This window comes from Primulina tabacum, chromosome 18, assembly GCF_025594145.1.
Source record: "Primulina tabacum isolate GXHZ01 chromosome 18, ASM2559414v2, whole genome shotgun sequence".
Taxonomy (NCBI): Eukaryota; Viridiplantae; Streptophyta; class Magnoliopsida; order Lamiales; family Gesneriaceae; genus Primulina; species Primulina tabacum.
This window is the reverse complement of record NC_134567.1, coordinates 28,540,181-28,556,855: the sequence shown is the minus strand read 5'-3', so window position 1 is coordinate 28,556,855 and position 16,675 is coordinate 28,540,181. Positions and strand designations below refer to the sequence as shown.

At 34.7% G+C, this 16,675-nt stretch overlaps 2 protein-coding genes across 2 annotated transcripts; one reads left to right on the top strand and one right to left on the bottom strand.

Annotated features, from left to right (window-relative positions):
- Nucleotides 1-3,156: 3,156 nt before the first annotated feature.
- Nucleotides 3,157-6,333, top strand: LOC142533199 (uncharacterized). Its single transcript, XM_075639882.1, has 2 exons — nucleotides 3,157-4,752; nucleotides 5,304-6,333. Exons 1-2 carry the CDS (start codon nucleotides 3,157-3,159, stop codon nucleotides 5,625-5,627), a joined length of 1,920 nt encoding a protein of 639 aa, XP_075495997.1. The 3' UTR covers nucleotides 5,628-6,333.
- A 559-nt stretch (nucleotides 6,334-6,892) lies between these two features.
- LOC142532849 (kinesin-like protein KIN-14J) lies at nucleotides 6,893-15,703 on the bottom strand. Its single transcript, XM_075639366.1, is given in 19 exon segments — nucleotides 6,893-7,155; nucleotides 7,435-7,532; nucleotides 7,765-8,327; nucleotides 9,020-9,183; nucleotides 9,351-9,604; nucleotides 9,686-9,850; nucleotides 9,995-10,173; nucleotides 10,258-10,364; nucleotides 10,480-10,659; nucleotides 10,731-10,826; nucleotides 10,904-10,985; nucleotides 11,396-11,737; nucleotides 12,748-12,777; nucleotides 12,869-12,961; nucleotides 13,041-13,118; nucleotides 13,243-13,326; nucleotides 13,452-13,549; nucleotides 14,091-14,252; nucleotides 15,439-15,703. Coding segments are annotated over 18 exon segments (2,790 nt in total). The 5' UTR covers nucleotides 14,206-14,252; nucleotides 15,439-15,703; the 3' UTR covers nucleotides 6,893-7,093.
- Between the last annotated feature and the right edge of the window lie 972 nt (nucleotides 15,704-16,675).

Here is a 16,675-nt window from a genome sequence, read left to right as displayed (position 1 = left end):
AGACCAGACCGATCACATGCATCTTTGAATTTCTTTATTAATTTTTTTGGATGAATTGTTCTATCGACCTATCGTGACGTTGAGTATATTGATGCACATATCGTTGATCCATTAAAAGACGCTAAATTGGACAACAAGATTTCAATGCACATCTTTGAATTGTCCTTAGATAATCTTCACCAACGTTGAAGAGTAGGTCTTTTGTGAGACGGTCTCACAAATTTTTATCTGTGAGACGGGTTAATCCTACCGATATTCACAATAAAAGTAATACTCTGAGCATAAAAATTAATACTTTTTCATGGATGACCCAAATAAGAGATATGTCTCACAAAATGCGACTCATGAGACCGTCTCACACAAGTTTTTGCTAACGTTGAATTAACAAAATATGTGTATATATTCAACCGTGGAAGTTTCATTCCTGAATTGATCCGAAATAGTCTTATGCATCTATATTCGTGAGACGAGACACTTTTAGCATTAACTCAAAATTTTTGACTGTTTAATAATTTATTCTCAATTTTAATGGTTTGCACATGAATATATTACTATATGTAGCAATTATAAGAATAAACACCAACGAAATCTTTATGGTGTGTTATAAAAAGAGAAAAAATGAGATAATTTTTCATTGTATTGAAATGAATAAATATCTTACGAGACTCAATCCATATTTTGAGTAAAAATAATATTTTTGACATATAAATAATAATTTTTCATCAGTCGAACTAATATAATAAAATTGATAATTGAGACGATCTCATACAAATTTTTATATATTCAAAATATCTTTTTTTAATAGTAAAAAATATCGTTTTCGAATTGGTAGAAATTTTCTGATGGAAAAGTACAATTTTGTGGTCTATTTAATGAATTAATATTAATATTTGCTACCTACAAAATTCAAATCAAATGGATAATAAATTCCACCGGTATATAGAGTAGATAACATATATCAATCCTTGAATATAGAAACCTTTAATTAATTAATATCCACTTTAAAAAAAACTTTAAATAAATTATGATTCATTATACCGACAGAATATTTCTTATATTTCACATATAATAATCACATATACAAGATCCAAATATATTTAATGATAAAAAATTTTAAAAAATAGTTTTTTTGTGAATATAAAATTGGTTTTTTTCCTTGAATAGACCCAACAAAAAAATTATGATAATTATTTTATATTATCACTTATTAATTTAGTGGCAAAAAAAGCTAGCCAAGAGGTAATTAATTAATATTAAATAGAGTGAGTCTCATGTGATCTGTGAGACGGGTCAATCCTACCGATATTTACGATAAAAAATAATACTCTTATCATAAAAAGTAATATTTTTTCATGGATGATCCAAATAAAATAGTCGTCTTACAAATACGATTCGTGAGACCATCTCATATAAATTTTTGCATGTTAAATAAGACTAAAATAATGGAGTTCCCAATGAGAAAAGTTAAATTAATATCTGCTGTGGATTCTCTCTCTTTAATAATAGGGATGTCCACTCCTCCCTCAGCTGGGAACACGTGTATTCCCCAAAAAAACCCCGGTTAGAGACAGATATTCCAAAGAAAGCCCCTCGTTGAAGACTAGAGCACGGTATTGAAAAGAGTGTTTTCGTCTTTTCACGAAGCTACCAAGCTTCAAGCCTCTTTCATCTAAAGCAACGTTAAAAGATGGTAAACACATACTTAATGCACATGGAAAAACAAAGCAATGATTAAAAGTATTTTACATTTTATGTAAAAATTATATATTATCGATTCAGACATATCTCAAATATGAAAATCCATCATACATCGATTAATAAATTTTCCGAGTTACATATTATCAAAATAAATCAAACGAAAAACGAACCGAATTGAGTGGATATGTAAGTTTAAAATTATGATACTAGTTAACATTTACATCAATGGATATCTCTAAATAATTTTGACAGCCGAAGCATTTAAAGACTGACCGGTCAAAGGAACTGGCTTTGTTTTCTAAAAATATTTGGACACTCTACGGAGGCTTGGCAGCTGTGTCACTCTCCATTGGACATCGTCATTTAAATTGGAGTGATATTTGGTGTTCATATCAACCCCACCCCAAGCAACACAAAAGAGAGAAAAGAAAGAAATTAAGGCATGCATGTTGTCTTTTTGTGGATACACACATGTTATTAGCTTTCTACTGTTTGTGGGTTGAGCTCGATTTTCTCTCTTTTTTATTAACCATATTACATTGGTTCTTCTTCATTCTTTGAGAAATTGTTAGTAATTATTTTTATCTATCTTTTTGGTGGTTCAAATTTATTAAGATTTTCTTGTTCTGGTAAATCTGATTGTGAGATGGGAGTTCTTGAGAGGTAGGGAAAAGTGATTGCTTTTGCTGGCTGTTTTTGGGGGTTTGCTTTGGCTTCACTCCTCTGAGATCTGAAGTGGAGTATGACTGTTTTATCTGGAAATTGTGTTTTACTTGGCTTAGAATGCATAAAAATGTTGTCTTTAATGATGTTTGCGTTTGATAATTATCATGCAGTCAGTATGTTTGCAGAGCATTAGGTTGCTTCTCTGTTGGAAAGTTTCTATTTTTATGGCACACAAATTGGGATTTTTCTTGGTTCTATCGAATATCATAATTACTTAGCGCATGAATTTGTGGGCATTGTGCATTTTCAAGGAAAAGACATGTAAATGAAATTGGAATTTAGAATGCTGGTTTCAAGTGTATTAGATAAATGGATATCATTTATTTTTTGAACTGAAGTTATGTTTGTGAATTTCAATAAACTGTATTTGCCAGTTTGTATCCTTATCTGGTCATTCCTCCAACCGTGGATCACAATTAATTACTTGTGTAATTTATTTACAAACTTAACTTCAAGGGAAATCCTTATGCTCCGTGATACAAGATCTTTCATCCTTTGTTTCGATATTCTTGGAAATACGTGGTGCTTTTGAGTTATGTGATTTACAAATATATTTGGTTTCTCGTTAATTTGTGCCCCCCCTTCTTCATTTGAATGCATTTAGAATCATCTTACTGATATAGACATGCTTCCATTGTTGTTCAATTGAGCGTAGGAGGAGGTATCAAAACTTTACTGATTACATTTTCTTTTCCTGGTATTAGATGCGTAGATGAACGAGAGTAAATATCAATGGATTTGGATTTTGACAAGTACTGCATTGTAGATGGAAGTCCGACAACTGTACTCAAAGCTCCTAGGTGTGGTTTGAGAGTTTCAAATAGAAAGTCAAATGGAAAGCCCAAATGTAATGATCATAAACCGATCCTCAAGGAAGACTTCCCTGAGATTAGATTAAATCACTACCGTAGTGCATCGTGTAGAGACGGAACATCCAGGAGACTCAAACACGAATGTCATGAATTGTCGAAGAGGGGTTTGGTCGATCAAAGTTCAAAAGACGTGAGTCTGCTGAAGAAAACCAATGAAATTGAGGCGAGGCAAAAAATCGAGTTTTCTAGAGGAAGAGCATCTACTATCTCATTTGGGATTATTAATACATTATGTAGTTCGGATGATGAGGATAGCTCATTATTGGAGCAGAATAGAGATTCATTAGTGTCTCTCTCGGAACAAAGTACCTCTTCGGTTAGCATATCCCAGACTGAGTTCAACTCTCGGGATTTCTTAACTTGTTCTTTTCCTCCTTTGCCATCTCAAATAAGGGGTGATGGTTCAAACACCTGTAGTCCAAGGGCAAGGTTTACTACTGTCAAAAAGATGTTTGATCCATTTGTTAAATCCAAGGTGCATAGGAGTCCCTTAATTTCTTCATATGATAAAGAAAGGGAAACAAGAAACGGAATGATTGACAAGAGTCATGAACCTACAATTTGTGGGACCGACGAGCCAAATCACAAAGAAGTCAGCTGTAAATTTGAAACGAAGGAGAACCACGTTTCAATTCCACAGTTATCTCCAGCTCACCTACATGGCCTTCTCAAGTTGGAAAATAAACATGGGGTGCCGTTTTTCAAGTTATCGGTGAAGTCTCCACAAGAAGTTTACGTGGCAAAGATGAGTAAAGTGGAAAATTCTTCGAGTTGGGTCTATACATTCCATTCTATTCATGGTAAAAGAAAGAGTAATGCTAGTGGATGGGGCCTAAAAGAAAGCAATAGAGGATCCTCCATATCAGGACTGATGCGTGTTTCATGTTATCTACATACAGAAATGAAAGGTACGGGTGCATTCAATGAGTCTATGGTGACAGATTTTGTTTTGTCTGATGTTTCCCGGTCAAGAAAAAGTATTTCCGCTCAAGATAATTCTAGCCTTTCCCGTGATGATATAGCACAAAGGGTTTCTGATGAACCCTGTGACAGTGGTAGAACACCAGCAAATTTAGGTCCAGAACTTGAAATTGCAGCAGTAGTTATGCAAATTCCATTAGAGAAGAGAGAGAGTCTGAAATTCAGGAGTGGAGAAAGAATTATCACAAAAACACTTCCGAACTTGCTGGACGTATGCCATCTTGAGCAGACAAAGGAGTTGAATTCCAACATTACTGGTCAGAAGATGCACGTAGTTATTCCATCTGGAAACCACAGTGTGCCATGTACTGAGGGTCGTGGCCCTTTGTCGTTACTAGATAGATGGAGATTAGGTGGAGGATGTGATTGTGGTGGCTGGGACATGGCATGTCCTATTGACATTTTTGGCAATGAAAATATTCAGCTCGGTGAAGGCATTATGGATAATCAACATCCAGTGGAACTTTTTGTTCAGGTAATTTTCCCATCTAATGCAAGACTATATGTTTACTACGTATATAACCAAGGATGTCCATATCTGTATTACCAGATTCTTGAATATTATGCAACCTAATACCAGAAAATCTTACTCCCTAAGAATGGAAATATGCCCTGGAATTCTTATGTGATTTGTGCATACTAGAAATTTGTTCTTCTATTATATCCACTAGTTCAATTCATTTATTTCTGCATTGGTAAGATAACAAGGAGACTGTTATTCCTCATTTGACTCCTGATGTTGTGCTTGTAAACCCTGTCTTGATTTCCATGACATTCATGTGTTCTCATAACTATATAATCAGTAGCTTTACCAATGACCTATTAAAGGGTTTTCGAATTCTGCTAATTTATGTGGTTTCCAGACTAAGCCTTTTAGATCGATTCTAGACAATGACTTGAAATGAATGGGTGACTTATATCTCTATCTTGTTGAAGATGTATATAGCCTATGCAACTGACTGACTTTGTGCTGCATATTTCATTTTATCTCTCTGACAAATACTAGGACTTCTTAACTACATACAGGGAAGGAAAGATAAGTTACCTGCATTTATGATGAGTGTAATCGAGGATGGAAAGTATGCCATTGATTTCCATGCGCAATTATCTTCGTTACAAGCATTCTCCATTTGTGCTGCAATTTTACATATGTCAAGTGCCCCCACTCTGGTCGGACGTGAGAGTACCAAAGAAATATTGGGACGTGACTCACTGAGGGTGTTCGCGGTGGAAGAATTCAAGAATTTGATAGTTGGAGCGGAAGAGACACTTGTAGCTAGCAAGAAGATGGGCGAACCCGTACCATCTCTTGTACTCAATCCACCTTTCTCTCCAATTGGCCGAGTGTAGACAGGCATGTGGAGCGACCTGAAAAAAGAGGTAAGATCAAGATTCAAGAACACATGGTGCTGAGAGATGAACACTTGTACATTCGTTCTCAATTTACATTCTCTCCAATTACTCGAGTATTCACCATGGGATGACCTGGAAAATGGTTGCATTTTTACTATAGAAGACAACATTTTGCATCTTTCGTTCTCAATCCATCATGTTCTCTTATTGCTCTTGTGTGCGTGTATGCACACGGTACGGGACATCCTGCAAAATAGTCAACATCAAGAATGGTCCATGTTTGTTATGAAACATGATACATCACGTGTATTTTGAGATGTTTCTCGAGGCTGCCCAGGTATTCTTGATTGAGGCGGATATCCTGTTGAGGTCTACATCGAAGGTTCGAAAACAGTTTCGATGTGAGACATTTTTTATGTATGATTTTCAAAGGAGAAGCTATACTGTTTATATTTCTTAGTCCGTAGGATTATCAACGGGTTCATTATCATCAGTTGAGTATCAGTTTCTTTAAGGCATATATTCTTTTTGTACTTCATAGTTTGTTCAAGTGAGAAAAATGTATCCTGAAACATGCGAGATGAAGCTCCACTTGGATCTTCTTGCACAACGTTGTTTCTGATTTGTACCTGTCTGTACAACGAACAAAAATAAGTCCTATATTGTAAGTAACCATGCAGTTTCGCCCCTGGTCAAGTAGTGATTTTTTATTATATAATTTGACAGACGGACAATGAACTTTTAAAATTGGAAATTGATGATTTAAATAATAATATCATGAAAAAAATTGAGTAATAAGTATCAATTATATTTAGTGGCACTATAATATCGATTCTAATTGAAATTGAGGATACCTGAATTTCCGATTTCCATCTAAGAATGTAATTTGAAAACTACGCAAAATATGTTCGACAATGTGTGCAATTTTGACGTTTTTTATATACTTTTTGTGACCGATTGATATATATCTGGATAATAGTAAAATAATACAAATTCATACTTTTCGCATTTTTAGTAAAATTTTACTAATTTTTTTGGGGAAAATTTGAATTCACGTGGCAAATTTAAAAACAACGGATTTTAGGACACTTTTGAAAAATGGGAAAAATACAAAATGCATCATTAATTTAATGACAATCAGTCTTAAAGAGGAAATAAAATAAACCCTGATCGTCAAACCCAAGACTAATCAAGTACAGAAATTATGAAATTCAAAAAAAAAAAAAAAAAAAACAGTTTTTGGTCTCTAAACTATATCTACATTAGTAGACCATGACCCCCATTTTTCATGTAATCCGCTTCGAACTACATTAGGTACTCTACGAATGAAGGCTTGTAAATAGCCTCTTTGATACAACATTCTCATGCCTTGAGAAACATCATTTGATGACATTAACATTGTAGTATATACCAATACAACGATGTCGAAAGTTTCGATCGTTGTTGTGCTAGGAACTTGTGAATTACACCCATCGCTTGGAAGATTTTTGTGCGTATAAATTGCCAGTTGTTGCTCTTTTAGAACCTGAGGAGCACAGAAAGATAGAAGATTTGATTATAAATTGCTCTACAATGTCAATGCCATTGTAATGCCATTTAGACTGAAAATTTCGTCCTTGAATTATTGGAATGCTACCAATCGTTTATCAATCCAAGTGTAAAGATTCGGGATGATCCAGGTTGAATTATAGACTGAGATTGTTATTTTCGATTCAATATAGAACATCCCTACACGCATCTAGTCACCTTCGACAAAACTACTCTACATGACTACTTAACACATAACAAGAAAAAGGGGACATACTTGAAGGTTTGGAGGAGCTTTTGCTTGCAGACGTTCGAGAAGATCCAGCTTGCGTTTGTTTTTGAGGTGGTCTTGGAAGTTTGGCAGGAACCTTGGGCCTGCAAGAAACATAATGGAACCCAAGTTCAACTATATGCGGGAAATACGAAACAAATGTAGGCAAATATCAGTTACGCAAAGCAGGCTTTAAATTCTTATTGTATAATTCGAAGTTCTCTATGAGCAACATATGATTAAAATTGCAGATTATTGGTGCCGAGAAACTACTTTGCGTCAATCATCAACTTTTCGGCAGCATTAGAGAGTACCAAGAATATAAGAAATGCTTACTTTTCAGTTGTTTCTGCAGTTGATTTGACAGTTTCTGGGAAAAGGGTATACTCTACCACACTACCTATAGAACCATCCGTTTCTGTAGCCATAGAAAGAACACTGTCAGATACATCACTAAGTCTTTCTTCGGAATCTGCATCTCCAAATCCCATGAGTTCTATGTCCTCATCAAGATTCTTGACTCCATCTGCTAACTCAAGTTTCAAACCAATGTCTTCATGGAAATTTTCACCAGCACCTACAACAGCTAGTCTTGATTGTCAAAAGAAGTCTTTGTGTTGCCTGAAATCGTCCATTGACTGCTGAGAACCAGCTTCAGAACGCTTATCACTGTACTCAGAACCGTTATCCAAATCAGAAGCACCTTTCTCACTAGATCTTTTCTCACCCGAAAGCCTTTTGCTAGGCTGTGATGCCCCTAAAGAATGTCTTCTTGGAGAGGTAGATCCATACCTCGGAGAACTTATACCGCGTCTCTCACCATTTCCAGAATTTTTTAACAACCGTAAACGTCCTATTTCCTCGTCCTTTTTTGCAACATCATCCTTTAGAGAAGCTATCTACAAGACAAATACAAATTAATTTACTTTTTAGCTCTTTCTGCTTAATTTGGTATGAAAAAATGCATATGTTCAGCTCATCGAGGAAACACATAAATAATTTAGAAGAGGTCCTGTATCAACAAAGGAGAGTAAGCAAAAAAAGTGATAAGCAAAATGAAACAAAGCCACTTAAAAGAGTAATGCTCACATCATAAAAAGGTACTGAAAATATGCTAAAACCGAAGAACAGGAAAAATTATGAGGCTAATCATGGTTTAACGATTTCACTTGGCATGGCCACTAACAATACTTAGATATTAAAAGAATGACGTGTAAAAAAATATCAAGTGAAAAGCATGGAATCAAAGCATCATGCAACAATTAGAATCTATACAAAAAGCTTAGGTATTAAAAGAATGATGCATAAAAAACTATCAAGTGAAAAGCATAGAATCAAAACATCACGCAACAACTAGAATCTATACAAAAAAGCAAGAAAATAGAGAACGGAAGAAAAGGGAAAAGAACTGAGCAAGAACATCAACTCAAAGATACAACAACAAATAAGCAATCCGACAGTCACAGACTCACAGAGGTGAAAATCACATCACAATTTGACCATGCCTGTTCACTGAACAACTGATCTTTGAATGAACCTGATAATTTAATTTAAGATTGAAAAGCTGGGTATTTAAAACACAAGACTAGACCTGTTCCATAAGTTCTCTAATACCCCTACCCTCCTTGTTACTGCGTGCCGCACCCAACTCAACACCAGAAACCCTCTCAGCAAACTTCAAGGTACTTATAGTTTCAGAGTACGATTCTACATCAGGATTGAGTTGCACAAACATGAGCGTCTTTGCTTGCCCACCTGCAAAAAAGGGCAACGATTTGAAGCAAGGTTACACAAAAGGAGAGAGTAACAAAATGAAAGAGCTATCGATAAAATGAAAGATAACACAAGAAACAAAAAGCAAGAAGTTTTAGCCATTAAAAGAACAGCTTATTAATGAAATAACTGGAAAATGATCTAAATACCTAGAGAGCTTTGAAGAACTTGAGTTAGTTTACTATTTCTATAGGGAACATGAGGGCTTTTTTGTGATAGAGCAAAGATTACGTCTCCCAGAGCCGATAAAGACTTATTGATGTGTTGTGCTTCTCTCAGTCTCTCACCAGTAGCTTCAGAACGGTCCACTCTCTCACTGCCAGCGAGATCAACTAAGTGCAAACAACCACGCAAAACAGCATTTGTTTCCAAATCCGTTCCCCGGACATGAACAGTGAGGATACTGTTTAATTCACAGATTCAATCAAAACTAGAAAATCCAAAACAACGTAGAGTTGGAAAAATACAAAAAAATAATGTCAACCTGTGGGAACGACTGCTTCTTATATTTAATGCTGTGGCACCTACAGCCCTATTCATCAATCCAATATTCATCAACTCTAACACATTAGAAGTTGATTTAACATAGTGCATGCTAGCATCAGGCACAGCCAACCCATTCGGTTGGGTGGTATTCCAAATCCCAAGCGTGTGCAAGTCAAAGAAAACCATGAATTAAGAAAGTACCACAAATGAAAACACAAAACATAAGATTAACAACAGCAGCTAAAATGATGGAACATTTATTGGTTCATTAAACATGAAATAAGCTAAAAATAATGTATAAGGATATCTCTTTTGAGAAACATCGCTGCTGAGTAAGTCACGCACTTGTTCATTGTATATTTCAACCATTTGGACACCAACTTCATATGCAACAGATCCGTGTCTATTCCTTGAGACATTGAAGAGATCATTCAGAGCTCTATAGTTGACTCCCCAATCCACAATTGATGTCACATTAGGGCCAGCCTGGATACATTTTTAAATTGCACGATGTCAATGAACCTAAATAGCTAACCAATATTTTTCCTTGATAACAAACTATGGACTTACCATAGTATAAGTTTTTCCGGAACCAGTTTGACCATAGGCAAAGATGCAAACATTATACCCATCAAGAACTGACCTAATTAAAGGTTGGGTGTCTAGAAATACCTCCTCTGTAGATGGATACAAAGATGATTATCCACACAAAAAAAGTAGAGATGGACGAAATAGTATTGACCAGTGATTTAACATTATAAGCAATCATTACAAATTTAGTACAATCAGAACCTTGAGTAATAGTGGGACCAAACACCTTGTTAAATTTGAAAAGCCGGTGGTTGTCTTTTCCTTGCTTTCCCGGATTTATAACAACCAACTCTCCGTTCTCACCAATATATTGCATGGTTGTTTGTTTATCACTTTGTCCAGGAAGGAATGGCCTTACACGGGCATAAACTCGTATATTTCCTATGAAAATAGAGCAAAATGAATGCGCAATTAATTCGAGTCCTATGCTTTTTGACAAGCTAAATACTTACCTTTCAAATCTTGAACCTCATTATATAATTTCCTATTTTCCTCTAGTACACCGTGGTAATTCTGAGCAGCATATATCAAGCCTTCAAGATTTTCACCTAAAAAACACAATAAAATGTCAAGATAATAGCCATATTAGAAGTTAAAAAGAAGGTAAACTTTAGGCACTTCTCACCAAAGTTATGAATCTCTTTTGCATAGACCTTGTTGATCTTCAAAACCTCTTGTTTGATGGACTTAGAAGTCAACCGCAGTTCCTGGTTATATCATGAGATAAAACAACAATGATGAGAACGTGTACGTAGCATAAAGTATTAAGGTTGTTAACATTGAATTTTCACTTATCATTTATGTTATTGAGGATTGAGGAATACGAAAGGAATTGAAAAACCGAATGGGCAAAAAGGTAGTGTTTTAGATTATTTATTTTAAATTTAATCTGATATTGTGATTATTGGTAGTGGGTAGTGATTCGTTGAAAAAAGTAAACGAGAAAAGAATATTTGAGTCATTATAGTGTTCAAAAATGATAATTTCATATGTGAAATGGAGATGTGGTTGGAAAAACAAAAAAGTTTCAGACAAAAAAAGGTGGCTGAACATAATTTTTTAAAAGAAGAAAAAAGAGAAACAAATGCATCAAACTGGACCTTAATTTGCCACAAACCTGCAGGGACACAAATTGAGAATCTATGAAGTGCCTATATTCATGTTCTTTTCTTTTCCATCGCAAGAATTTTGATTCAGAAAACTCTGAAAGTTCTTTCACTTTCTTCCTTGAATCAGTTAGCAAATCATCAAGTTCCAAAATTTTATTTTCAAGCTTATCTTTATTCTCATCTGCTTTGGCTTCCAATTGCAGGCGATTTTCTTCATAGGTCTTTTTGACTAATTCCAACTCTTCCTTTAAGGCCAATATTTGACTCTCACAGATGACCTTTTCTTTCCTCAATCTGATTAAGTCCTGTTTTTCAAGCTTCTTCTCCTCCTCAATTTTGGTCTTCTCAATCTGCCACATGTAAATTGTCAAAAAAACTAGAACTTTATAGATAAAATGTGTATAGCAGTATAGGCAAAACATAGTAATCACCAATTATTCAAATTAGGGAAAAAATAGAAGCCATCTTGGTGTTGTGATAGATTAGTTATCTACATATAAAGAAATTTACTCTCAATACTATGTTCAATATTTAAGTTTGAGGAAAACAGATACAACCCTAAGAATCTGTGCTGGGAAAGATAACAAAATATTCAACTATGAAAATAAATACAGATCCTAAGATAATATACAGATCATAATTCCAAACATAAAGCCAAATAATCAACAGTAATTAGCTCTATACAGCTGTGCAATGAAACTTAATCTTATAATTTGGATTTTTCAACACTCCCCTTAAGCTAGCTGGTAAATATATGTTGATCTCAACTTGTTTAGAATGAGAGTCCCTGTTGAAGATGTTAGCAAACTGGTCACCAGTGGGAACAGAGTACACATTAGTCCACTATTAAGTTTCTCCTTTGTGAAAATGTCTTGCCACCTCAGCGTGCTTTGTTCGACCATGTTGCAATAGTGATTGTTTTAAGCCACATATTGCTTTCTTCAGTCGACATACTTAAAGTTTGCTACCAAAGAAATCAAAATTCGAATGGTATTCATTTTTGCAACCAAGACAAATGTATCTTCAATCTATAGCAAAGGTTCGAGAGTGTCCCATCACCACTGGCTTAACTAAATATCCTTCCTATCTTCCATCTTCCTTATACTTTAGGGCAAACAAAAGAATTAACTATGGATCTAAATATAAATCCTAAAATTAAATACAAATCATATACAATAAAACCAAATGCTTAGCAGTAATTAGATCTATAAATCTGTTTATTGAATCCTGATCCTATCATTTGAATTTCACAACAATTTAAGCTATTGTGCTGATAATTAAAAAAATATAGATACAGGGAAAGTAAAAAAAATTGAAATGGAAACATGGGATATTGTGATTCTTCAATCAAGACAAGCACCTTCATTTCCTGAAGCTGGTTCATGACAATCTGCAGAATTTAAAATTTTGTGAGATAAAATAAAAAGCAGGAAAAGAACGCATCATCCATTATATCAACAATTGAACCTCCATTTTAATACCTCATTTTCTTCTGTAGTTCCAGTTGCAAGGGTTTCTAATGCTCTGATTTTCAATTGATACCTGTCTTCACGGGACTTGTACAGACTGCCTTGCTGCAGTGACGAGAAAATGCACAATTACGAAGCCACTCGAAGAAATAAAAATGTTTTTCAATTGCATATAATGTATTACCTTCTTCATATTTTCTGTTTGTTTTAAAACCCGATGCTCAGTTTCTTGTACAACTAATTTTAACATGGACGCGACGCGCTATGTAAAACACACCACAAAGTACCATCAAAAAGTAGAAAAATTAGTCAGCTCAGAAGAAAATAAATTTTGAATTGAATAAGCGCCTACATGATATTTTCCATGAGCTCTTTACCCACCATACCTGAGGGATATCTTCATTCTTTCTCTCAATGCTTTCGTCCAAAATACAATTTACAACAATGAAAAGTGAGTGCATAGAGGCGCTCTGCATATTCAGATTGACTAGAAGTTTCATAATCATAAGATGTAGAAGTATTATAGATAAAAGTGAATCTGCCTCTATTTTTATAAAATATATAAAAAAAAATTGCAGGGGAGGATTCATTTCACCTCTAAACTACCCAATTTCATCAGCTCTGAAATCTTAGAGTCTGGGACCTCCCAAGATTGCCCACGCTTCAGTTGGATGTCATCAGCAAAACTATTCCCTACAAGATGAAGTGATACACACAAACATTAGCTTCAAACAGGCAGAAAATTGTCACGGACGAATAACACATTTGGATTGAGAAAACCTGGTTTACTAAAATGACCTAAATAATAACAAGATGAGAACCATTTTTGAGTGAACATACAATGAAACACGTAGGCCATAGCCGCATATATTTCTCCTCGTGTTATATTCCTTTCACAGTATCCCAAGGTCAAGATAGCTACTATTTGTTTTAATAAAGGATGATGAAATAATAATGAAACCTGTCCCACTAAAAAAATTTGGAGAATAACAACCAAACATCTACTTCTGCATTTATTCAGATGCATTTGCTCGTAGACTCGTTGATTTTGAAGAAGACAAAAGGTAGACATCGACACTAACATCGGTGTACTTGAAGATTAACACTTCTCTGACATCAACTACTTTGCTTTCTAAAGGAGATCACAAAACACTGACTTTATCGAACGTCAACAAAAATTAAGTACCATTCAACATAATACTCGAAAGGAAAAATCTAGCAAAAGGTCCTCTACCTTCAGCCCTGCCATTAAAAGCTTCAATTCTTTCAAAAACATTGCCATTGCGGATTTCACGAAAACCACCCAGCTCTCCATTTTCACTTTCATGTCTTCGTGTCTGCTGATCCATGACAAACTCAATAAATGGTTGTCAGGATCAACAATGAGCACCTGAAACTGGGAAATATAAAAGGTAGTCATGAACAATTACCCAAATGCACAAAATTAGAAGGTAATTCCTGAAAATATTTGGAAACATGAACTAAGCAGAAGTCTAACGATAGATAAATTTGCTGAGTGCGCAATTGTGTTATGTTTGACTTTGAACAGTATTCGATGAGAAATAAGACAGGGATCGATGGCTTCAGAGCTTTTGAGTCTATGAAACAAAAGCACCCGAGATCATCCAGAACTCATGTGACACTCTTATGAATATAATGAGGTACCGACTAAATACAAAAAGAGAAAAAACCATTGAAGTCTGAAGAAAAACTGGATAAGTCATAATGGTTCTAAAAAGGAAATGAAGATAAATTGAAGAGAGCGTGCTTGATATTAACCGAGAATTATGCTTAAAGTTAAACCTCCATTGTATAATCTATCGCCCAATAGAACGAATAAAACTCAGCTGCCGGGATATTGATGCATAAGTGCCGGATTATTAGGATATGAGTAAAACTCAATATCAACAATAACAAAGAAACTACAGGCCAATGTTCAATGAAATGCGACAACTTTCAATGTATGAGTGGAAGAAATTTTTATAGCAAAACATCACTATAGTTGAGGATGCCAACCAATTGGTTCTCCGTAGTAATTTTGAAGGAAAAACCATAAAACTCACACACTTGACATGATCAGAACGATGGTTCATTCCCTAATAGCCTCGCAAATCAAAAGGTTCAATCCCAAGGTGAAAAATCTTTCCACGTACTTGGAAGTAAAATTCTCTACTAGCTCTCGGCAGTTGGCGGAACATCCCAAAACAAAAAAGAGAAGCATTTAATCTGTTAATTCAGAAGCCACGTTCTCGTAATCTACATAACTGATACCTTTCTTCATTAGACGTCAAATCACCCAAGTATAACTAGAACTGTAAGAAAAACTAGAATGCAAGTTAGAGCCGCAATAATTTTCTTCGTTTGAGTTAATGACAATAACAAAAAAGAAATAGCTTAATTTCTTTAAAAAAAACATTTTGAAACTACCCAAATACCCACATTATCTTAAAGCTCAACAATTTCATCCAAACACGAATCCATCTCGAAAAACACAATATAAAATTTGGCGACAACCTCCAAAATAATCAAATAGGTGGATGCAGCCAGCTGCAATTCATGAACACATTAATTACCAACATTACATCTGCTAAATATCAAAAAGCATCCATCTTGGAGAATTTAAACCTAAATCTGCAAGGTTTTGCTCATCTTCGCAGACGGGAATACAAAATATATGTGTAAGTAATATAAAACAATTCCGAATGTTGGGGAATCTCTTGATCTAGAAGTAAAGCGAATCGGGGCTTCGACGGCTGATGATGAATGAGAGCAAAAATAAAATTTGATAATCTGAAATATAGAAAAGCGATCGTGTGGCCCACTACGGAAATGGTGTTCCCGCCCAGTACTTTCTTCTTGTGCTGTTTGGGTATTTTTTTAAGGAAATATTTGAAAAAAAAAAGGTGGTTATTGATTTTTCAAATGAGTAGGACTCTTGTGATACGATCTCATGAATTATCTGTGAGACGGGTCATCCCTATCGATATTAACAATAAAAAGTAATATTCTTAGCATAAAAAATAATATTTTTTATGGATGACCCAAATAAGAGATCCGTTTCACAAAATACGACATGTGTGACCGTCTAACACAAATTTTTGTTTTTTCAAACATACTATTAATAATTTATAAATTTAAGATTCATCTAAAATAGGATTGATTTTTTTTTTTAAGAGACATGGACATCACTCTTTCAATAGTGTGTCCAAAACCATAAGAACTTTTTGTTATTGATACGCAGATGAAGCATATTTTGTTATGAATAGGTTTTTTGTGAGACGATCTCACGAATCTTATATGTGAGACGGGTCAACCCTACCTATATTCAAGATAAAAAGTAATATTCTTAGCATAAAAATTAATATTTTTTCAAGGATGACCCAAATAAGAGATCCATCTCACAAATTACGACATGTGAGACCGTCTCACACAATTTTTGTCTTTTGTTATTGCATTAAGAACTCACTCGATTATTTACAAAGATCCGGCATGGATTTGTAATTTTCAATATCTATACGTTAAAAGAGAGCTCATTATTTTTTATTTATACAAAAATCAAAATGATCGAAAAAAATTATTAAAACCGATGCGACCACAACGATTCAATTTCAAGTTATCAATCACAATACACCTTTCTACACGGTCGCAACCGTTGCGGAGCATATTCTTACCCTCTGTTCCACATTGAACATAGCTACAATTCAGCATTACCTTCAAATTATAAATGAAATTGTACGGGAGCTAGCTAGACAAAGCTTTCAATATCGAAGAAACTTCGTTTTTGAATTCGATTCCTTTGTTCTCATTCCATTTGTAAAC

Bases quoted from the DNA above. Each gene is read 5' to 3' on its own strand.
- LOC142533199 (XM_075639882.1), top strand. From the start codon at position 3,157: ATGGATTTGGATTTTGACAAGTACTGCATTGTAGATGGAAGTCCGACA. The intron at 4,753-5,303 runs GTAATTTTCCCA...AACTACATACAG, and splicing joins CAGTGGAACTTTTTGTTCAG to GGAAGGAAAGATAAGTTACC.